The sequence below is a fragment of the Onychostoma macrolepis genome, chromosome 12 (genome assembly GCF_012432095.1).
Source record: "Onychostoma macrolepis isolate SWU-2019 chromosome 12, ASM1243209v1, whole genome shotgun sequence".
Classification (NCBI taxonomy): Eukaryota; Metazoa; Chordata; class Actinopteri; order Cypriniformes; family Cyprinidae; genus Onychostoma; species Onychostoma macrolepis.
This window is the reverse complement of record NC_081166.1, coordinates 30938576-30963253: the sequence shown is the minus strand read 5'-3', so window position 1 is coordinate 30963253 and position 24678 is coordinate 30938576. Positions and strand designations below refer to the sequence as shown.

At 38.3% G+C, this 24678-nt stretch overlaps 1 protein-coding gene and 1 long non-coding RNA gene across 3 annotated transcripts; both read right to left on the bottom strand.

Moving 5' to 3' along the window:
• Positions 1-123: 123 nt before the first annotated feature.
• zgc:123217 (uncharacterized protein LOC641414 homolog) lies at positions 124-7273 on the bottom strand. 2 transcript variants are annotated; one of them, XM_058793886.1, is made up of 6 exons: positions 7133-7273; positions 6843-7014; positions 6211-6283; positions 6009-6120; positions 1757-1905; positions 124-1099 (listed from the first exon to the last, which is right to left on the bottom strand). In XM_058793886.1, the coding sequence occupies exons 2-6, from the start codon at positions 6980-6982 to the stop codon at positions 800-802; spliced, it is 774 nt and encodes a 257-aa protein (XP_058649869.1). In that variant the 5' UTR covers positions 6983-7014; positions 7133-7273; the 3' UTR covers positions 124-799. The 2 variants fall into 2 exon arrangements, with proteins under 2 accessions (XP_058649869.1, XP_058649868.1); XM_058793885.1 differs by having other exon boundaries at positions 6009-6283.
• Positions 7274-14041: 6768 nt separating this feature from the next.
• LOC131551275 (uncharacterized) lies at positions 14042-16806 on the bottom strand. Its single transcript, XR_009273721.1, has 6 exons — positions 16467-16806; positions 16240-16367; positions 15435-15534; positions 15144-15278; positions 14964-15028; positions 14042-14879 (listed from the first exon to the last, which is right to left on the bottom strand). It is a non-coding gene; the product is annotated as an uncharacterized LOC131551275 (long non-coding RNA).
• Between the last annotated feature and the right edge of the window lie 7872 nt (positions 16807-24678).

Genomic DNA, 24678 nt, shown 5'->3' with positions numbered 1-24678 from the left:
AGACCTGAGCTTTCAGTTCTACATTTTCTTTTAGATGGGTATTTACAAGTTGGGAAGTAATTATGACTTCTCATCTCGCACTCTGCTTCTACAAAATGATGAATAAAGAACGTGCATCAGATGTGTTTTTTAAGTTTTTATTATATTTGTAGGTGCTGTAAATGTAATCATTACATATTTGATCATAATTATCGTAATTGTACTATAATGTCATATTTTTGTACATGCAACTTTGCTGGTTTTATTGTAAATGTAAAAAAAAAATCATGAATTTCAAGAAATTTACCATCATTACAGATGCTGCATCTGTTGTGTCCCTTTTAATTTTGCTCACTGACAGACCAGAATCTCTGGGCTTAAGAAAAGTTTCTCACTCACAATTATGACATTGTGTTGGTGTTCATTTGTGTTCAATTTGCACAATATTTCCAACGCAACTTGAATCATCAGAACTTCCCACAAGTTGTGGGAAGTGCTCTGTATAAAAACTACTCGCCAACATCCACTTTAATAGCGTGACACTTTTGAATTGATTGCAATAAAAAATGATTTCTCCTCACAATGATGTAGTTATGTTTCCAGTAGAGGCTGACTGGTCACGGAAAACAGAGCAAGGACTTTTTGGTGATTCACTCATGAGCTTTAATTTTTCCAATTGCTTTTTTTTTTTTTTTTTTTTCTTCTTAGCATTTTGCCCTTTTTCCAAGTTGTTCAGAATTTCTGTGCATTTTCTCTTTGACACCCTCTCTCAGACACTATTCTGTTACCCGTACCCTGTTGCACGCGTGTGTGAGTCAGTTTAAAGTGACTGTAAGTGTGAGATAAGCGTCATGAAGAAAATGATCAAATTAGAGTAGCGTGAGAGCTGAAGTGTGGCAGAGCATGTGAAGCTGCCGTCTGTGCCGTTGGACGAAAAGGTCACGAAGCCAATGGCGGCTCCTTCCACGTTCTCCGTGACCCACGTGTGGAACTCAGAGACACGTGAATACACCTCTGGGAAACCTTCTTTGGCGCAGCCCAGACTCGTCCCAAAGCTGGTGATTCCAGCCTGGACCCACACAGAACCCTGTTTGCACTGTAAGGGACCTCCAGAATCTCCCTGCAGACAGAGAAACACAACCGCTGTGGTGCTTTAAACGAATAGTTCACACTTTTGGTCCATTCCTGGTGCAGCTGCAATCATACGGCTTCAGGAGACTTGTAATTAACAACAAATGTTACATTGATCACTGCTTGATTGCTAAACCAAAAAAGTTATTGCCAAGGAATAAAAAAAAATTTAAATGGCAACTGCAACTTTTTATCTCACATTTCACCATTTGAGTTTGTATCTCACAATTCTGACAATTCTGAGATTCTGGAGGAAAAAAAGTCACAGTTGTAACAAGATACGAACTCGCAGTTTGAGGAAAAAAGTCAAAAGTGTGAGATTGCAAGTGTCACTTGCAATTGAGACTGCTGTGGGTGCATAATTAACAACTATGAGATTCTCACAATACTTATTAAAAAAAAATAGACTTCTTTCCTCATAATTGAGAGTTTATATATCACAGTTTTGACTTTTCTTCTCAAAATTGCATGTTTATATCTCACATTTCTGACTTTTTTCACACAGTTTATGTCTCACAGTTCTGATTTTTCTTCTCAGAAGTTTATATCTCTCAGTTGCAAGCTGACATCTAGCAATTCTGAATTCTTCTCAGAACTGCAAGAAAAAAAGTCAAGATTGTGAGATCACAACTACCCTTTTGCTCACCTGACAGATCCCTTTGTTTGCTCTCCCTGCACAGATCATCTGTGCTGTGATTGTAGCGTCACCTACTGGTTTATACTGGCAGCTGCACTGTGAGCTTCCCACGACCGGGACCTGCACCTCCTGAAGAGCCTGCGGAGCCGGCAACGGTTCTGTCAAACACAGACTCGGAGAGTTAGGAACACAACAGCACTAAAGGAAGACCCATAACACCCTCAGTCTAGCAGCTGTGACCACAACAGGTGGTCAGATTTTCTTCTTTTTTAGCATGAAAATGGGAACACTATGTATGATAAGAAAATAAGTAAAGCATAAATATAAATAAGAAAATATTTTGCAACACGGAAGCAAGCTATTTTCTGTGAATATGCAAGACTTCTGATTCCTTATACACTATCAGTAAATAACTACAGTAGAAGCTGCTACATTTGCATATTCAAGTTACAAATAGCTGCACCTGCTCTTACATTAAAAATAACAAGGCTACTACAAGAATAAAGAATAAATAATAAATGAGAATCCTCATACAACTACTCACAGAGAAAGAACATAAATAAAAAATAAATAAAAATGACAAAAACATGCCCATGTCTCATTTCACCACAAAATCAAAAAATAAATTAATTAATAAATTACAATACATTGTATAATATATGACGGTAATTACAATATTCTTAAAACTGTTGGGACAGATTTCCTGGGAAACTGCATTCTTCTGTAGTTCTGTATTTACATCATATCCGGTGTGTTGATGGGTTTTTGCAGATACAGTATTGTTCAAAATAATAGCAGTACAATGTGACTAACCAGAATAATCAAGGTTTTTAGTATATTTTTTATTGCTATGTGGCAAACAAGTTACCAGTAGGTGCAGTAGATTCTCAGAAAACAAACAAGACCCAGCATTCATGATATGCACGCTCTTAAGGCTGTGCAATTGGGCAATCAGTTGAAAGGGGTGTGTTCAAAAAAATAGCAGTGTCTGCCTTTGACTGTACAAACTCAAAACTATTTTGTACAAACGTTTTTGTTTCTAGGATTTAGCAATCCTGTGAATCACTAAACTAATATTTAGTTGTATGCATTTTTGATATCACCCCACAAGTTCTCGATTGGATTAAGGTCCGGAGATTGGGCTGGCCACTCCATAACATTAATTTTGTTGGTTTGGAACCAAGACTTTGCTCATTTACTAGTGTGTTTGGGGTCATTGTCTTGTTGAAACAACCATTTCAAGGGCATGTCCTCTTCAGCATAGGGCAACATGACCTCTTCAAGTATTTTAACATATGCAAACTGATCCATGATCCCTGGTATGCGATAAATAGGCCCAACACCATAGTAGGAGAAACATGCCCATATCATGATGCTTGCACCACCATGCTTCACTGTCTTCACTGTGTACTGTGGCTTGAATTCAGAGTTTGGGGTCGTCTCACAAACTGCCTGTGGCCCTTGGACCCAAAAGAACAATTTTACTCTCATCAGTCCACAAAATGTTCCTCCATTTCTCTTTAGGCCAGTTGATGTGTTCTTTGGCAAATTGTAACCTCTTCTGCACATGCCTTTTTTAACAGAGGGACTTTGGGGATTCTTGAAAATAGATTAGCTTCACACAGACGTCTTCTAACTGTCACAGTACTTACAGGTAACTCCAGACTGTCTTTGATCATCCTGGAGGTGATCATTGGCTGAGCCTTTGCCATTCTGGTTATTCTTCGATCCATTTTGATGGTTGTCTTCCGTTTTCTTCCACGTTTCTCTGGTTTTGCTCTCCATTTTAAGGCATTGGAGATCATTTTAGCTGAACAGCCTATAAGTTTTTGCACCTCTTTATAGGTTTTCCCCTCTCCAATCAACTTTTTAATCAAACTACGCTGTTCTTCTGAACAATGTCTTGAACGACCCATTTTCCTCAGGCTTTCAAATGCATGTTTAGCAAGTGCTGGCTTCATCCTTAAATAGGGGCCACCTGATTCACACCTGTTTCTTCACAAAATTGATGACCTCAGTGATTGAATGCCACACTGCTATTTTTTTGAACACACCCCTTTCAACTAATTCAACTAATTGCCCAATTGCACAGCCATAAGGGGGTCCATATCATGAATGCTGAGTCTTGTTTGTTTTCTGAGAATCTACTGCACCTACTGGTAACTTGTTTGCCACGTAGCAATAGAAAATATACTAAAAACTTTGATTATTCTGGTTAGTCACATTGTACTGCTATTATTTTGAACAATACTGTAATTGCCTTTTCTTCTTTTGTTTTGTATATCGGGCAACCTAGCGGTGTTAACAAAATATCACTTGAGGGAGAAGCATCCAACTGAAGGCCCTATGACCCAACAAAACATTCAAGGTGGAATTTGTGAGCCGGATGGACTCGATTTGTCCAGGTCCAAATTGTAACCCCAGAACGTTATTTTACATTTTACTGAACAAAATGTAAGTAAAACATTTTGTTCAGTAAATGTACAATATAGCAAATTCAGTGCACAGGGCCCAGAATTCCTAGTGACGGCCCTGTATCTCACTCTTTGTATTTTTACATAATTATGGTACAAGATTATCCTGTTTAAATCAATGTGATAAACGAGATAGGTCATAAGTAATCTGATTATATTACCTGAAATGTGTAATGTAATGGATTACGTTACTGACTACAATTTGTGTGATATAATTTGGAATCAGTAACGGATTACAATTTGTAAGTAATCTACCCAGCTCTGATTGGAGCCCAGTCTTCTATGGTAATTAGCACCCACCACACAACACACTGATTGATATCCCTACAATTTTTCATAAAAAAAAGATTAGCCCTTAGAATTTTTCAGCTAAATATACACCAAAAAACCTCCAAATTCAACACGAAAAGTTTAACTTTTAGCCAAAAAAAGAGAATCTTTGATTTAAAAATCCCTTGAAAACAACATGCCACTCTTTAATGTATAATTTATTTTGACTGAAATAAACTTGGCCCTAAAAAACCTTAATTAGTAAAGACCTAATGCCCCATTTCCAAGCACATCCCAGAACCCAACAAACACAAACTGTGATTCTGATCAAACACTAATAGAAATTGGCTATGAGTGATCACAAGGTGGGCCGCCTCAGAGGAGAGTCTGAGGTACACCGCTGAAGAAGTGTCTTGCACATTTCCCTCTCAGTAGGAAATAAAGATATAATTGCCCTGAATTAACCTCAACCTAACCATAACGACCCCATTCATCCCTAAACCTGGCCTAACTTAAAAACATAGGGATAGTAGCTTTCAAAACGCTTAACCTGAGACTCACGTTAACTTTTCAACTTTCTTTTTTCCGATTGTTTACTCTCTCCGCTGTGTGAGAGGCTCTCTTCTGTGTGCGTGATTCGGTTGTGTGTGCTCAGAAAACCGAACCGAACTGAGTTCTCTTTCGTGTCGTCACACTTTTCAAATATGTCTGCTCTTCTCTTACTCCCAGATGTTGACATTTTTCAACGTTTTATGAGACGTGCAAGAAGTGTAGATCAGAGCGATGCAGTTTAAATCTGCGCATCTACCCTCCCTTCTACACAGAAGATTCGTTCTGACTGGATCTCTACCAGATTGTTTCCTCCCTAACATTTCATCTCATTTTTATTCATTGATGAAAATGTAAATACATTTTCGTCATAGTGTTTGTCATTCAAAACAAGCTTTTATTTAGTTATGGTCTCATTTTCGTTGGTGAAAAAATGTCATTGATGAATAATTAACACTGCAGTGTATGACTCTTCAAACCACAAGATTAATCTGCGCAAAATAGCAGCTCACGTAATTACCAAATCAATATTCCCTCATTCCTACCCAAGTAACTATGCATTTTTTATCTTAATGCAATAAAGTAAAAGTAGTTTTAAACCAACATTAATTAAAGTGAGTAAAATGATTTATATTCCTAATTTACTTTTTATTACAGTAATTAAAGTTGTTCTGAATAGATTGTTTTCTTAAGAAAAATATACACACAATTTTACTCTGGTTTTGTTTTGTTTTTTTGATTTGGGGTGAAATGTGACCTGGCTAGACATGTTCTTAGATTTCAAGAGATTCACTGGTGTTCTCAGGCTGTCAAAGCTACATATATTAAAATATGAAATCTACTGAGTAATTAATTAATGCAGAGTTGTTTTTCTAGAAGTTAGAACTGTAGAAATGTTACCCTGTGCATTAAAATGCGCTTCAAACACATATCTTTAAGTTGTGAATGACTGGCTCTGGTGCACTCACGGTTTTTGCCGATGTTTCCCCAGCCTGTAGCCCAGCAGAGTGTGGCGTTGTGGAAGACGCTCGCTTTAGACGCCAGGCAGACCGGACGAATGTATGGAGTGACGGTCACAGGCTGGCTCAGTTTCATCAGGGAGATGTCATTATTAAACAGTGTGTTGTTGTACTTTGGATGGACGGTGATGGACTGAATACCAATTCTTACTTCATTTGGGTTGGCAGCAGATGTGACCTGGGTTTGTCTTCCCAAGTACAGTGTCCAGCTGTTGGGGTTAGTACTGTTGTGAATAGAGAGAATAAACATTTGCTTAAGATAGAGACAAGTTTCAGTAAATTTGCTACCAGTCTTATGGAAACAGTTTAAAACGGTTTAAAACTTAAATGAATAATTCACCCAAAGATAAAAATAAAATGCAGAACATTTATAGAGCAGGCCATCCAAGATGTAGATGAGTTTGCTTCTTCATCAGAACAAATTTGAAGGAAGCAATAGTATGTATAGAGGACTCATATTTTAGCCAGATGCAGTGGCTTGATGTTAAAATGCTGGATTAGTTTCAGCTTTTGTCTTCTCCAGATGTTAACTGATGCTGTGGATTATTGTGATGTTTTTATCAGCTGTTTGGACTCTCATTCTGACGGCACCCATTCACTGCAGAGCATCCATTGCTGAGACACTGATGCAGCGACACATTTCTACAAACCTGATGAAGAAACACACTCATCCTGATTTTGGATGACCTGAAGGTGAGTAAATGTTAAGCAAATATTAATATTGGGGTGAACTATTGTTTTAAGCTGCTAAAGATTGAAGAGTCATGCAGCAGCACTTCTTACGAGACGATGCAGTGCGCGGCGGTCATCACCCACTGGCTGTGGATCAGGGTTCCTCCACAGATGTGTCTGCTCTTGTAGTGGACACTGACCTGCCAGGGCCAGTTACCCGCAGGGGCATCACTGCCACCCACTACACGCATATTTAGAGGAGCTACTCCACAGTCTGCAGCCACTAAATTATAGATTACAAATAAAAAAAACAGTTTACCGCAATGTGCACAGTATACACAATATATTCTACCAGTCAAAGGTTTGGAATAAGTTTTTTGAAAGAAGTCTCTTATACTCACCAAAGCTGCATTTATTTGATCTAAAATTCAGTAAAATAACTGTAATATTGTGAAAAAAAATATTACAATTTAAAGTAGCTGTTTTCTATGTGAATATCTGTTAAACCAGGGGTGTCAAACTCAGTTCCTGGAGGGCCGCAGCCCTGCAGAGTTTTGTTCCAACACACATACCATGTAGTCTTCAAATAAGCCTGATTAGCTGGATCAGGTGTGTTTAATTAGGATTACATCTAAACTCTGCAGGGCTGCAGCCCTCTAGGAAATGAGTTTGACACCCCTGTGTTAAACTGTGATTTATTTCTGTGATGCGCAGCTGTATTTTCAGCATCATTACTCCAGTCTTCAGAGTCACATGATCTTCAGAAATCATTCTAATATGCTGATTTGCTGCTCAACAAACATTTATGATTATTATCAATGTTGAAAACAGATGTGCTGCACAATATTTTTGTCCAAACCCTGAGAAAAGACTTCTTTAAAAAAACATGAAAAAAATCTTAATTATTCCAACCTTTTGCCCAATTGCGTATTTTGTGTTGCTCTTATTGTTTACTGTCTGTGCATTTGAGCCTGCAGAGTAAACAATTTCAAACTTTTAAAGAACTTGCCTAATCTGGATTTCATCTGAAAGGAATAGATACATATGCTAGTAATAACCTATGCAGTTTTGCTTTTTATGTAAATGCACCCTGTTTTAAGAAAGTTTTGATATTCTTACTGGAAAATGGAAAGAAAAAAAAACAGTGATAAAGGTAATTATTGATTCAGTGTAGTGAATGCATTAGAAACTAAGAGTTTCTACACATTTAAAAAATTAGACCTTTTTAAATAAAATATAGTTGAGATTCACATTTGACTCTGCAAACACACATACTTAAATACTCATAATCAAACTCACCCTCCATACTGAACATCATGGCTGTAAAGCTGAGCAGGATCACTGACAACTCCATGGCTGAAGTGAAAGACCAGGAAAGAGAGCTGTCTTATGTCTCCTCTCTCTCTCTTTAAATTGCCTGTTTGGCGTGTCTTCTTGGTCTGACACAAGTTGGCCAATTGTTCATGCAATAAAACAGGTTGGACTTGTCTCATTCTTTTCTATAAAAGTAAGTTTGCATAATGACAGTGATGCCAGTATAGCTAAAACACAACCTATATCATTTATCCTATAAATAAACACAATTAATATGTTTACAATTTTTGCATAGACCTTTTAGACCAATTATTTTGACCAATTATTATAGACCTTATTGACCTTTCTTTATTTTCTTTTTTTTGCATAGATCCACCAACATGGTCCTTTTATAAAAATCCTTTATTTCAATTTAAAAAGTCTTTTTACTGACATTGTTGCCACCTCGGCAACCAAGTACATTCACTTTATTTACTTAATTTAATTACAAATTAAAACCAAGAAGTTTAATTAGAGGCAAAATTGTTGGTTGTGATGGAAATTAAGCTACAAATGAGATAATTTATGCAAATAATACTCTTAACAAATATTGAACTGTTTCATATTTCTTTCATTCTTGGTTTAGGTTATAATAATTTTATGATGGAAAATTTATATTTGAATGTTATATTGAAGCTGAAGTCTGTTAAAAATCAACCCCTGGAACGCAGTGCCCATTTTTATGAGTTATAAGGCGTGTTATGACACTCTTTTGTTAGCAATATTTGAACTGGGTTTATGCACACAGCTTCAATGCAATGCGATGCCACATAGCAGCATTTGCGTCTGATATATTTCTGGACATATCCAGGAACCATGAAGCTTTGCTTTGAATTTCATGCTCTGTTGTTACATCTAAAAGAATCAGATTAGCTCCTGTTGGAGACTGTCCTCCTCCGAAAAACGACCTCGTAGGTCGTCTGTGCAAGCAGCGTATTACGACCTATTATTACGTTTTTAAATCTAGCGCCCTCTAGCAGCCTTAGACATTACAACAGTCTCGTTTGTCTGGTGTGTCGTCATCAAATGACCTTTGACTGTCGTTACCATCGTTACTAATTAAAAAAGGAGGAGTGACCCAACAATTCACCGTACGTCGTTGTCCAGGTATGTTCATTATTTAATTTTATGGTTTGTTTTTTAAGGTACCGTTCTGATTGTCTGCAATTAATGTGTAAGCAAGTGCAGTTTGACGTTTTCTTTACAAATCAGTTGTGAATGCCTCTGAACTAATGTAATCACAGTGCTGTTAAATGCCCAGTGGCCACAACACGTTTTACCATAGTAACTGTCGTTTTACTGTGGTATGTGTAGTTAAACCACAGTAAACACACTTACCCACGGTTTTACCACAGTAGCTTTGGATAAAATAGTCTGCTATGTAAATTTAACAACTGCTATGTAAATTGCACACTATTTGAAAAGCACAACACTAACCATGATTTTACTATAATTACTGTGTTTATTGTGTACTCTTTGTAGTTAAAGCACAGTACACAACACTTAACATACTTTGAAAACTGTGTTTTTACTGTGTAATGTTACTATTTGTAGTTAAAGCACAGTAACACAACATTTACCATGTTTTTACCACAGTAACATAGTTTTAATGTGGTATTTGTAGTTAAAACACGGTATCCACAACACTTACCTTGTTTTACCTCAGTAACTGTGTTTTTACTGTGTACTATTTGTAGTTAAAGCACAAAAACACAACATTTACCATGTTTTTACCACAGTAACGTAGTTTTAATGTGGTATTTGTAACTTAGTTAATCACATAACTTGCCATGCCTTTAATACTTTTATGTAAAAAAATGTAATTCAATATTTTTTTGACTTGCAGTTTCTTCAGATCACATACATCTCCATCTCCTACAACAACCTTTAGTGTCCAGCAGCTGTTTAACAGCTCTCTCTCTCTCTCTCTCTCTCTGTCAGCTTTTCCTTGCCTATTTTTCTGAACTGTTTTATTCATAATTAATTTACACATTTTTGCTCTCTTTCTTCCTTTCTCTTTTTCATCATGGCATATTTTCAAAGCTCAGAATAGAATTTTGATCGGTTATGTCAAAAAGCTGCTAATATTAACAGGTAACTTGTACTGGAAGATCCCAGAGCTGAACCTGAAGAAGCTGCCAGGGAGGCTAAAGTCCTTCAAAGGTTCAACATTTTCTGTTTTCTTTGTTTCAGCTAAAAAGGAAGACCAAAGGAAGGCCTGTTGAACTCTTGTCTTGTCTTGTTTGTGGAGAGGGATGAATCTGGCCATCTTGTGTGTTTATGGAGAAGACCAAAAGCTGCAAAGGCAAACATTTCCAATGGTACGTCTGTGCTGGTCTTAACCCTTTGACTGAACTTTACGGCTGTTACATTTTGCACAGCATTTGATGTTTCTTAAACTTTGCTTTACATATCCCACGGCCCCATCAGGAAGAGCCCTCAACAAAGTCTTACGCCGAAGTAGTAATAATCCATAGAATTTCAGCAAATTCATATGATATACTGTATATTCCTACAAAGTTTTACGACTTCTACTCTTACTGCTGTCATTGGCCTTTGCCTCAACTCTCGTGCAGATTGTGCCCATTGTAAGTAGTCAGAGTGTTTGTATCATAAAGTTTATATTAAGTCAATTGTATTCTTTATTAATCTTTACAAATTGGCGCAGTCTCTTCCCGTTCTAACAGTACATGATATCTGTCCACACCTCACAGTCTGCCTTTCTGTCCGTGTTGATTTTTATTGAACACATCTGTCCAAGCAAGAGTCTGGAAATGCTAGTTTAACTTGTCACGTGACAAATCAGATCTTCAATTAATTTGGCCAAATCAGATCACTTAAAGCTGTTCACACCAAGAACAATAACTATAATGAGAACTATTTAGCATCCACACCAACAGACAATAGTATTCTATTTATTATAAGCACGCTCTATAGTTGTGTTGTTGTCTGCCATTTGTTGTTGTCAATATTTTAATTGTTCATGTGATAAATTCTCTTTCTCTCTGTGTTGCAGGATTTCTCACATACTACTCCATCAGCTCTCCACAATATCAGCCCTTTCAAAAGCTTCCACATCTCTGTCTCTCTCTCTGCTCTCACATCTGTTCTCAGTCCTTTACTACCAACTTCCAGTCTTAGCATGTCTATGTGTATTAATTTTTCCTCTACAGTCAACACTCCCATCTCTACTGTGAGCACTTCTGTCGCTATTACTATGACTTTTATAATTATAAAATTATAATTGTTATCAACCATTTTAATTTGTCGTGCATATAGTCACAATAGAAGAAACAATGATTACAGGAGATACATTTTTGGCCTATTTGTTCATTAAAGGGAAAAAAAATAACGTCTTTTCAATTGGAGGCTCAAAACTTCCCGTTTGTAAAATATTATTTGGCATCTTATAACGTTTTTCTGTAAACAAACTCTCTTTTTCTTTTTGAATATTAGACTTTTTTTCTTATATTGCATACTTTTTAGTTACATGTTTGTTTCCATGTACCCATTAATTACTTTATCAATCAGTCATTGATTTAAGTTGTTATATTTCACTATAATTGATTACGTCTTTGCAGATACATTTTCATAATCAACTACTTTTTTTTTTTTCATTTTTTTTTTTTCATAGTGACAAACTAGAGAGAGAATGCTGTTCTGGGCACTATGTTTGTCTTGGAAACGTTTGACATATCAATAAACACTGAGAAATGACTACAAAGTGTGTGATTCATAATTTTATTTTTATTATTATTATTAATATTATTCCTATTGTTCAACTGGCACATCTAAGACTGGCAAGATTGCAGGGTCCATTTCCAGGAAATACAGGTAATTAATTGTATATCTTTAATACACTATAAATACACTGTAAATGTTACAGAAGCAAAATTGATGTTGTTTGAATAATTATGAGAGTTGTAGTTTCTTTGTAAGCAAATGAAAGTATAGGCAAACCTTTGAGTTTAAATATTGTATATTAATTAATGTTAGTGTAAACAATGTATACAATGGAAACCATTACACCCTTGTTTAAAAAATAATAATAATAAAAAATCACTGTAATCAACAAATCTATTGCTGAATTAGGTTAACCACACGATGCAATCTGTTGTTGCAGTTTTATATTGAGTGGAGACAAATAAATCTTTATCTTATTATCGGTCCATTCACCACAAGAACCCGGAAGATGACCATATATGGACAAGTAAGTGTGACGCCTCTGCTCAACTGGGTTGCCATTGGCTTTGAACTTCTCTTGGCGCTCGCAGAACTCACTGTGATTGGATTATCTTTTAACCCAAATTAAAAAACGCTTAATGTTGCAAAGTACGTTTTGCTGTTATTAATGCGTCAGTAATACCTTCAGTTAACAATTAAGTGTTGCTATTTCGTGAGAAATCACCTCTTTATCGATATCGTAACCCTAACCCTAAGCATAACTTCATTGAACTACAAATAGGTCTTTTTGCGTTCAATGGATAGAATGGCAGAGGCTTATGGATAATGTAGTTTAAAATGTTTAATAATGAATTGGGGGAAAATACAATCTTTTTTGAACAAAGGTATATCTAAACATGTTCATTGTGCAACCATCTATGACATATTTAAGAGACAGGCTGAAATTTGGTATTTTACTAAGAGCACTTTTTTAAACACCTTTATACCACCTTTCCGTATATGTTTGAAAACTGTGTCCAACATTATTTAGTAAACATAGCACAAGTAGTTGTCTTGCCAATTTTCTGTTTGATACTATAATCAGACTTTGATTTACAGCCATTTGAAATGTTACATTTTTTGCTCTTCCAGGGGTCTCTGCTGGGCCCCTGGGGATTGAAGGGCTGCAAAACATACACAGATCTATTCTCATCATGGACAACAAACTGTGCTGAGTTGCATTTATCTCTGAAAATTTATTTTAGATTGTCTTTTCAACAACTTGCCATTATGTAAGTTGTGGCAAGTTAGAATAAGAATGGACCCCAAAAATCGCCATTTGGAACGGGATCCATTTATTTAATTAGATCAAGAACAAGAATACAGTGCTGACAGTAAACAAAGACACCAAATTAAACAACCAATACATATTGTGACACTTCATTGTACTATTACAGTATTACGCCATTGTGTCATTCAGTAAGACAAGGTACAGACAGACAGTGTGTAGTTTATGTGCAAAGTCATACAATTCGTGCATTGCCAAGAATCACAGCATAAAAGACCTTGAATTTGTAAAAGTCTTGTCAAAAAAATTGCATTTTTGTCCTACTCAAGTGTTGGACATCAGTAATGTACATGCTCATCTTCATTATACTATTCATGTTGATCTTTCCCTGGTAAATCATCCTCAGGTATGCATGAAGTGCTTGTAGCAATTTAGTCCATGCAGTCTCTTCTAATGCATCTTTCAGCCTTCCCCTAATGTAACAGAGTCATTAATATGACCTAATGATAATGTCTTAATTCAAACAATCATGGTAATTATATGTATTGTTTACAAAATTAAATGGTGTATGTACCAAATACCATCCTTAATACAGAATATTCACCATACTTTATTATCCAACACCAATGTGCAATACTTTACTGGAGGATACAGCATAAAAACAGCTAAAGTAGCATATAAAGACAAATCATATTCAAGAGAAATAAAAAAAATAGTTATTTAAAACCATATTATATTAATCAGATAATCAGATGAAGCCACCCAAATGCATGCATGGTGAAATGTCTTGAGCATCATAGAATCACATTCAGTTTCCTTCTCATCATCAGAGCTCTCCTGGTTTTCTTCCTCTTGCTTGCTTGTCCATGTCCCTATCATAAACTTCTTCTTCAATTTCATGAACAATCTGCAGTTGTTATCCATCACATTACAGTACTGACAAACAAAAGAAATGTGACCAATTCAAATCAAATCACTTTATTGTCACAATACCATGAACACGTACAGGTGGTGAAAGTCTTTTGTGCAAACTGCAGCATGACATTATGGATGACACATATTGAATATATATTCAACATATGTAGTTAAAGCTATATATGTATATATGTATATATATATATATATATATATATATACACACACAATACATGTAGAGAACAACATATGGTAAATATTATACTATACAGAGAGCACGAAATTAAAACAATAATAAAACACAATAATCACAGTACACATATACCTTTGCAGTGCAGTACAGTATGAATTAGTGCAAACAGAATGTCAGGGTGCAGAATAATAGTGAGTCAGAGTCCAGTCAGTGTAAGTGATGAAGTGCAGTGCATAAGAGGTTGGTGGGGTGTGTGTGGTGTTAATGGTACGAGTTCAGTTCAGTCTGATTGCTTGTGGAAAGAACTTGTCTCGCAGTCTGCTGGTGCGGGTTCTGCTGAAGGTAATGGTGAAAGCAGTCCATGGTTGGAGTGGCTGGAGTCTGATGGTCCTCCGTGCTTTCTTCACAAACCACCTGGTGTAGATGTCCTGGAGGAACAAAATCATTTAGGGTGCTGTAAATCAATAAACAATATATAATATTATTTATAATTGTTGCACTGGACTTTCCATTGATTCCTGTTGAATGTTGTTGGAGGTATGGGCTATCACTATGGGCTACCACTATCTTGCAGTTGTTCAGTTGGTAAGTTTCTTTTATGGGCCGTAACATCTGAGCTGTCGCAGTAGAGCTGTTCGTGAATGCAGTCTTCACAGCAGATATCTGATGGGTTCAGGCAGCAGTGCTTCACTTGGTGGCCACTGAATTGATATCTTCATCAACTGGCTTCATCCTCCTTCAAACAAACAGACAAAATAATAAGTCAATGATAACTCCAGAGAAATAGTGTTGGTGAATAGGTGCAGGTGTCAGTACTCACCATATTCGGTAATTTCCTTCCCAAATCCCAGAGATGATGCACAGCTGATTTGCTCATTCTAGGAGCTATGAAAAAAGATGTGTATGTGAAAAATGATAACTGCTGACTTGAAGAGTCCTTTGAGAGATCAACATCAAATGCTGTACTACATTTAACTGTATTTCTTGAATACATACATACCAATGGAAATGTGCAAATTTTCAGTTCTCTGTCTTCTCTGTTTGGGCACAAGAAGACCATGTTCATTCCCAACAGGACTGCTTTGACTGGCTTGCTGTGATTGATTTTCTTTGTGTTTTTGGTCTTCCATTTTGGCTGTAAAACAAGAAAATATCTATTGACCCCATGTTTAATTAATGCTGTTGATTAAACATATAAATTAAGACAGATATATTTAAGTTCATTCACCAAAAGTTTCAGGTCAGAGGATTTGATGAATAAATGTTGATTACAATTTTCTACAAACCTTACCTGGCGAGGGCTCATCATGACAAGAACTCGCTGACCCTCACTAGCAGCTGTTCAGTTGACAAAACTGAAAAAGGCCATCATGTGAACTCTCTGTTTTTACCTTACAACAGAGCAAAAAGAATGTGTGAGTGAGTGAGGGAGTAAAGGACTAAGATGAAGAGAAATAGGCAAAGAACGGCAGAATTGTGTGTTTAAGTTTAACGAAATGCGAGGAAAAAGGTTTTTTTTTTTTAGAAAAAGCTGTATCAAGCTATATTAATATGAATTATTTTAAACATGAGTCTATACCGCAGTTATTTAACATTTAATGACAGAGTAACAATATCATCAGAATCTATTTTCATTTTTTTAACATTTAAAAAGACATTTAACATTTAACATTTAATTTTCCAGCTGATGAACAATAAAAACAGCCAATCAGAATTCACCTGACTTTAAAGAGCTTGAGCATTTAAAGTGGCAGACAACAACTTAACTGCAGCGTGTATAATAATAAACTGAACGTTATCATTTGTTGGTGTGGATGCTAAAATACAGCAGTTCTCATAGTATATATAGTGATCTGATTTGGCCAAATTAATTGAAGATCTGATTTGTCACGTGACAAGTTAAACTAGCATTTGCAGACTCTTGCTTAGACAGATGTGTTCAATAAAAATCAACACGGACAGCGTAAGACTTTGTTGAGGGCTCTTCCTGATGGGGCCGTGGGATATGTAAAGCAAAGTTTAAGAAACATCAAATGCTGTGCAAAATGTAACAGCCGTAAAGTTCAGTCAAAGGGTTAAGACCAGCACAGACGTACCATTGGAAATGTTTGCCTTTGCAGCTTTTGGTCTTCTCCATAAACACACAAGATGGCCAGATTCATCCCTCTCCACAAACAAGACAAGACAAGAGTTCGACAGGCCTTCCTTTGGTCTTCCTTTTTAGCTGAAACAAAGAAAACAGAAAATGTTGAACCTTTGAAGGACTTTAGCCTCCCTGGCAGCTTCTTCAGGTTCAGCTCTGGGATCTTCCAGTACAAGTTACCTGTTAATATTAGCAGCTTTTTGACATAACCGATCAAAATTCTATTCTGAGCTTTGAAAATATGCCATGATGAAAAAGAGAAAGGAAGAAAGAGAGCAAAAATGTGTAAATTAATTATGAATAAAACAGTTCAGAAAAATAGGCAAGGAAAAGCTGACAGAGAGAGAGAGAGAGAGAGCTCTTAAACAGCTGCTGGACACTAAAGGTTGTTGTAGGAGATGGAGATGTATGTGATCTGAAGAAACTGCAAGACAAAAAAATATTGAATTACTTTTTTTTTACATAAAAGTATTAAAGGCATGGCAAGTTATGTGATTAACTACAAATACCACATTAAATCTATGTTACTGTGGTAAAAACATGGTAAATGTTGTGTTATTGTGCTTTAACTACAAATAGTACACAGTAAAAACACAGTTACTGTGGTAAAACAAGGTAGGTGTTGTGGATACCATGTATTTAACGACAAATACCACATTAAAACTATGTAACTATGGTAAAAACATGGTAAATGTGTGGACTTTTACATGATCACTTTCCAACCGCAGGCTAATTTCAAACAAATATCACAATGAAAACTAACTTTATAATGCTGGCAGGGTCCACTTGAATGATCTGAACGTCAAACATGTTGAAATAATGGGACAAACAGTGTACAGTATTGATTTGAAACACGACATAATTTCATTCATAAATACGGGACGATCGACTAACGTTACTTTACGAGACGGGTGGAAACTCTGTACGTGTCTTGAAGTTATCTAAAATCCATATCTTTTTAGCAATAAAACACTTTGAATAGCCGGGAGAGTTTAAAACGCAAATAGCAAGCATTTTTAAGAAACCCACAATGCATTTAGGTGAAAGTATCTGTAGCATCTCCTGTTGCCGGTAGGGGCGCTAATCTAGGGAACGCTCGTATGGGTCGTGTTTGAGGATAGTGACAAACGACCTTTACGGTCGTATGAGTTGGAGGACTTGTTGCCTGTTGTATTGTTCTCTCCTTTGGCTTGGATACATTGCTCTTTTGTGTATTATTGTAATTTGTAAATAGCTTTGCATAAACGCATCTGCTGTAGATGAATGAATGTAAAAGCAAACTGTAAAAGACTGGGTTACCTAGAAAGAGATTGAACAGGTCAGACATTAATCACATCTGAAGGTGGAATGATGCCATGAAACGGCTTGTGTGCCGCTCATTAAAGTCATTAAAGGAACTTACAATGTTGGTATTGACTTTCATGGTATGGAAAAAAAAATACAATGGAAGCCAATGGCTACTGGCAACTGTTTGCTTACCAGCATTCTTCAAAATATCTTCGTTTGTGATCAGCAAAAGAATGAAAGTCATTCAGGTCTGGAGGGTAAATGGAGTAAATGATGACAGAACATTAACATTTTTGGTTAAATAAGTTTGTCTTGCAATAGTGTTTTACAACCCAAATTCCAGAAATTTTGGGATGTTTTTTTAAATTTGAATAAAATGAATACTAAAAGAATTTCAAATCACATGAGCCAATATTTTATTCACAATAGAACATAGATAACATATGCACAAAATGAGCTCATTTCAAATTTGATGCCTGCTACAGGTCTCAGAATAGTTGGGACGGGGACATGTTTACCATGGTGTCGCATCTCCTCTTCTTTTCAAAACAGTTTGAAGACGTCTGGGCATCGAGGTTATGAGTTTCTGGAGTTTTGGTGTTGGAATTTGGTCCCATTCTTGCTTGATATAGGTTTCCAGCTGCTGAAGAGTTTGTGGTCGTCTTTGATGTATTTTTCATTTAATGATGCACCAAATATTCTCTATAGGTGAAAGATCTGGACTGCAGGCCAATTCAGCACCTGGACTCTTCTACTACGAAGCCATGCTGTTGTAATGGCTGCAGTATGTGGTTTTGCATTGTCCTGCTGAAATACACATCGTCTGGAGGGGAGCATATGTTGCTCTAAAACCTTTATATACCTTTCAGCATTCATAGTGCCTTCCAACACATGCAAGCTGCCCATACCGTATGCACTTATGCACCCCTATACCATCAGAGATGCTGGCTTTTGAACTGAACGCTGATAACACGCTGGAAGGTCTCCCTCCTCTTTAGCCTGGAGGACACGGCGTCCGTGATTTCCAACAAGAATGTCAAATTTGGACTCGTCTGACCATAGAACACTTTTCCACTTTGAAACAGTCCATTTTAAATGAGCCTTGGCCCACAGGACACGACGGCGCTTCTGGACCATGTTCACGTATGGCTTCCTATTTGCATGATAGAGCTTTAGTTGGCATCTGCAGATGGCACGACGGATTGTGTTACCGACAGTGGTTCCTGGAAGTATTCCTGGGCCCATTTAGTAATGTCAATGACAGACTCATGCCGATGAGTGATGCAGTGTCGTCTGAGAGCCCGAAGACCACGGGCATCCAACAAAGGTCTTCCTTACGCACAGAGATTTCTCCAGTTTCTCTGAATGTTTTGATGATGTTATGCACTGTAGATGATGAGATTTGCAAAGCCTTTGCAATTTGATGTTGAGGAACGTTGTTTTTTTAAAGTGTTCCACAATCTTTTTACGCACTCTTTCACAGATTGGAGAGCCTCTGCCCATCTTTACTTCCAAGAGACTCTGCCTCTCTAAGACATCCCTTTTATAGCTAATCATGTTACAGACCTGATGTCAATTAACTTAATTAGTTGCTAGATGTCCTCCCAGCTGAATCTTTTCAAACTTTCTTTCTTTTACAGCCTTTTGTTGCCCCCGTGCCAACTTTTTTGAGACCTGTAGCAGGCATCAAATTTTAAACGAGCTCATTTAGTGGATAAAATTGTAAAATTTCTCAGTTTAAACATTTGTTATGTTCTCTATGTTCTATTGTGGATAAAATATTGGCTCATGTGATTTGAAAGTCTTTTAATTTTCATTTTATTCCAATTTTAAAAATGTCCCAACATTTCTGGAATTCGGGTTGTAATTCTTCATTATATAGAGGAGACCTAACATACAACAGTCAAGTCAAGTCAAGTTGAGCTTTATTGTCATTCCGCTACATGCGGGGGCATACAGTGGAACGAAATGTCGTGCCTCACAGGACCACGGTGCTACATAAATACAGGCATACAACAATGGAGTAAAACAATATAAACCTATACACAACTATCCTACTGATAGATTTTGACTATAAATATACTATATATAAAAAGTACTTATACAAACTAAAAAATACAAACTATACGAATGCTTCAGATAAATACTGTACATGTGCAAGGAGAAACATTGAGTTCAAGCAGCTGGCTGGGGAACAGTGCAGGAGGATTTGTAGTGCATGAGCATGTAAACATACATATATTACTGAGTTCTTTTGTGGGATTTGTGTACACACAGCAGTGTGTGTGAAAAGTGACTAGTGCGCATAGAGGAGGAGAGTGTGCTACTACAGGTGGTTTGTACAGGCCCACTCACCTGTGTGTAGCACACTTGAATTGCACGTTACATGTTACAGGAGGTAGGGGTTTGTATGGGGGTTCAGAGAGGCGGGGTGATTTGAGTTCAGGGCTCTCACAGCCTGGGGGAAAAAGCTGTTGAGCAGTCTGGCAGAGCGGGCTCTGATGCTCCGGTACCGTCTTCCTGATGGTAGGAGCTGGAAGAGACTGTGGGAAGGATGTGTTGAGTCCTTCACGATGCTATTGGCTTTGCTGGAGCATCGTGTGAGGAAAATATCCAGGATGGAGGGGAGAGGGGCACCGATGATCCTTGCAGCTGTGTTCACTGTCCGCTGGAGGGTCTTGCGGTCTGCTGCAGTACAGTTCCCGTACCAGACAGTGATGCAGCTGGTCAGCACACTCTCAATGGTGCCCCTGTAGAAGGTGGTGAGGATGGGTGGAGGGAGACTTGCTCTTTTCAGCCGGCGGAGAAAGTGTAGGCGCTGTTGTGCCTTCTTGGAGAGTGACATGGTGTTGGTGGACCAGGTGAGATCCTCTGTGATGTGCACCCCCAGGAATTTAGTGCTGCTGACTCTCTCCACAGTCGAGCTGTCGATGGTCAGTGGGGGGTGATCAACGGAGTTTCTCCTGAAGTCCATCACAACCTCCTTTGTCTTACTCACATTGAGGGACAGGTTGTTAGTGCCACACCATTCAGCCAGCTGTGCCACTTCCTCTCTGTAGTGCGTTTCATCGTTGTTGCTGATGAGACCTACCACTGTTGTGTCATCAGCGAACTTGATGATGTGGTTGGAGCTGGACTTGGCAGTGCAGTCGTGGGTCAGCAGCGAGAAGAGCAGCGGGCTGAACACACAGCCTTGTGGGGCACCTGTGTTCAGTGTGGTAGTGCTCGAGGTGTTGTGGCCGACACGGACTGACTGAGGTCTTCCGGTTAGAAAGTCCAGGATCCAATTGCAGAGGGAATTGTTAAGGCCCAGCAGGTTGAGTTTATTTATGAGCTGTTGTGGGATTATTGTGTTGAATGCTGAGCTGAAGTCAATGAACAGCATTCTAACATAAGAGTCTTTGTTTTCTAGGTGGGTAAGAGCCAGGTGGAGGGTGGAGGAAATTGCATCGTCCGTGGAACGGTTTATACGGTATGCAAACTGGAGCGGGTCGAGTGTGTTGGGGAGGCTGGTTTTGATGTTGTGCATGACTAACCTCTCAAAGCACTTCATTATGATTGGAGTCAGTGCTATGGGACGGTAGTCATTTAGACAGGACACAGGTGATTTCTTTGGTACCGGTATGATTGTTGTGGATTTGAGACATGTGGGGACGACTGCCTGGCTCAGCGAGGTGTTGAAGATATCTGTTAGGACATCTGTCAGCTGTGCAGCACAGTCTTTCAGTACACGGCCAGGTATGTTGTCGGGACCCGCAGCCTTGCGTGGGTTGATCCTAGATAGGGACTTCCTTACGTCGGCTGGAGACAGACAGAGCGCCTGGTCGTTGGGAGGTGTGGGCAGTTTTTGTGCAGGTGTGTCATTCTGCATTTCAAACCGTGAGTAAAAGTGGTTGAGTGTATCTGGGAGGGATGTGTCATCATCACAGGCCTGTGGCGGGGGCTTGTAGTCTGTGATGGTCTGAATAGCTTGCCACAGGCTCCGTGTGTCACTGCTGTCTGTGAAGTGATTGTTGATTTTTTGAGCATATGACCGTTTTGCATTTTTGATGCTGAGGGACAGATTGGCTCTTGCTGTTTTGAGGGCTGCTTTATCTCCTGATCTGAATGCTTCATCTCTGGACTGTAGCAGCCCACGAACCTCTGCTGTCATCCATGTCTTCTGGTTGGCACGTGTGGTGATGGTCTTGGTGACTGTCACATCATCAGTGCACTTTTGGATGTAAGCAGTCACAGTTTCAGTGTACTCCTGTAGGTCTGTGTGGTTGTTGTAGGTGGCCGCCTCTTTAAACATGTTCCAGTCTGTGTCCTGGAAGCAGTCCTGCAGTGCTGAGGTGGCATTGTCTGGCCATACCTTGATCTGTTTGTGAACCGGTTTGGCCAGTTTCAGAAGTGGTCTATATGCTGGGATTAGCATAACAGAGATGTGGTCCGAGTACCCGAGGTGGGGGCGGGGTTCGGCTTTCTATGCGTTCTTTTCTGTTGTGTAAACAAAGTCCAGTGTGTTATTTACCCTTGTTGCAAAGTTCACATGTTGGTAGAACTTTGGCAAAACTGTCTTTAAGTTTGCGTGGTTGAAGTCACCGGCTATGATGAAAAAGCCGTCTGGGTTATTTGTTTGTTGTTCGCTGATGGCGCTGTACAGCTCGCAAAGCGCGTCCTTTGCGTTTGCGCACGGGGGGATGTATACCGCGACAATAACAATGGTCGTGAACTCCCGCGGCAGATAGAACGGTCTGTAACCTAAATAAGGTTAGCCTATATATTGCTCTAATATGGTTATTATATTTTATTGGCATATATAACAGTTATCTGTATAAATTATAAAACACTATTATGAAAATGTAATGTTTCATTTATTATATTAGCCCATATATATATTTATTACATTTTATATTATCATCTCACACATGGATCGGCATTTTATATAATGTATTTCTATAATAAAAATACATATCTGATATGACTTATAGTTAGCATAAAAAAACAATATAATTCTTATTCTCAAGGATTAAAGATTAAATGGAAAAAAAAATAAAAATGATTACAAAACCATCAATTAGGTGGCGATATGCACTAAGCATAAGGCCTACATGACCTTTGAACAGAAGAAGAAGAAAGAAGCAGCATGGAGCGCTTATTCTTAGCGTCCGTTTCCATAGTGACTCGTCGATTCATCGCTCTGTTGAGAATGTCTTGAGTCTTAACCAGGAACATACTCTGAGTTGAATGAACTTACTCTCGGATGCGTTTTTGGAACCACATACCTCGAGTAAGCAAGGTTTGGGGTTAATCAACCGAAAGTTCAGGGTTTATCTGACGGTAAGTTAACCATGCTTTCTGGAATACACCCCAGACAGTAATGAATCTCTGTCCGCGCGGTAGCAGGTTAGTCCGTGTAGCTGAATGGCGGAGTCCGGGATGTTGTCGTTCAGCCATGTTTCAGTGAAAACAAACACACAACAATCCCTTGTCTCATGCTGTGTAGATCGACTGAGTTGAATTAAGTCCAGTTTGTTTTCCAGAGAGCGAACGTTTGAGAGCATGAGTGTTGGAAGAGCCGGTCTTGTGGGGTTTTCCCTCAGCCTAGCTCGTATACCTCCGCGCTTACCGCGCTTCCGTCCTCTCTCACACCGCTTGCGACTCCGCCTTGTGCGGGTAGCGACAGTAGGCGAGGCCGCGGTCTCGAGGTCCGGCTTCAGCAGTAAACAGAGGCCTCGTAGCTTCTCAGTAGCCGCCGGCGAGAGTTGGTCTTTGTATGCGTTGCCGATATCCAAAAGTCTTTGGCGATCATAGATGAGTTTAGGAGTGATTTCCTTATGAACTAGCGGTAAATTTACACTATTTGGAGACGAACAGACGACATTAAAAGACAAAAAAGCACCGTCTTTGGGACCTGGAGCAGCCGCTGCGTCTGAACGCGCCGCCATCTTGGTTGGATATTCCTATATAACAGTGTTAAAATAAATGTTGATGTGTGTAACAGTGGCCCCTTTATTCCTGTCTGAGGGGCTCTGTGTTCCTTATTTTCTCTCTCTTTCATTCCCTCTGTCACTGTAAATCTTTTTACTCTTTCTGTTGCACTCTAATATTTCTTCCACAACCCATTCTTCCTTTACCTTTCTAATCCCAGTTTAACCCTTATTTCTTTGACGATTCTTACAGTGAAATTGTCGAAACCTCTCTAAACTGGACTTGAGAAAGAGTATAGTCAGAGTCTGAATCAACAAAGGGTTATTTGCTTGATTGGTAACATTTCAAATACATAACAGCTAAATAAATGATACAAAATATAATATAAAATATTTTTTTTAAAATACAGTTAAAATACATGTTGAAGAAATTTCATTGGAATAAAAAAAAATACTCTGTGATACACTGTGATATCCAGTGATATCCATATTTATCTAATCTGTTGTGCTTTGAGATATGAGACAGGCCTTGATATATCACTGATTGGACTGAACACAAATGTCAGTATCTAGATACACCTGGCTGAAGAGTGTGAACTCCAGTCACGGACAATAATACTCGGGTCCTCTAATAAATCTGGTTACTGTGTGGTCAGAGCTATAAATATTGTATAGCACAAGCTTCTTAAACTCTTCATTAAGTTAATGTTTCACCACAGGTGGAGACAGAGCCAGATGAAATTGAATGGTGAAATTGAGTGTCTCCTTTGTTTCCTCCAAATGGAAGTACAGTTAGTTTACAGTTATACTAACTGAGGTCCAAGATTGCTGGTGAACCCCAGTTTGAGTTGGGTCACTATACAGCATGAATGTAAAGTAGTCCAGAACATTGGATGGAGGCCAGATTGAATTTTAAGTGACCACTGTCCTAAATGTGTCTTTGAACATCTCTCTCTCTTTCTCGCTCTCTTAGTAGCCCGTGTTTACCCTCTTCACGCCATTTAACTTCTCTCTCTCTCTCTCTCTCTCTCGCTCTTAGTGATCAAACTGAATGACTGCATTGAACAGTAGATATAAAGTTTGTACACCCCCTTTTCACAAGCACTCAGCATCTTTCTTTTGCCCGCTTGATCCCCGCCTACTGTCCCCTGCCCTATATAAGTGTGTTTCTCAGTATGCAATACAAAGAGCAA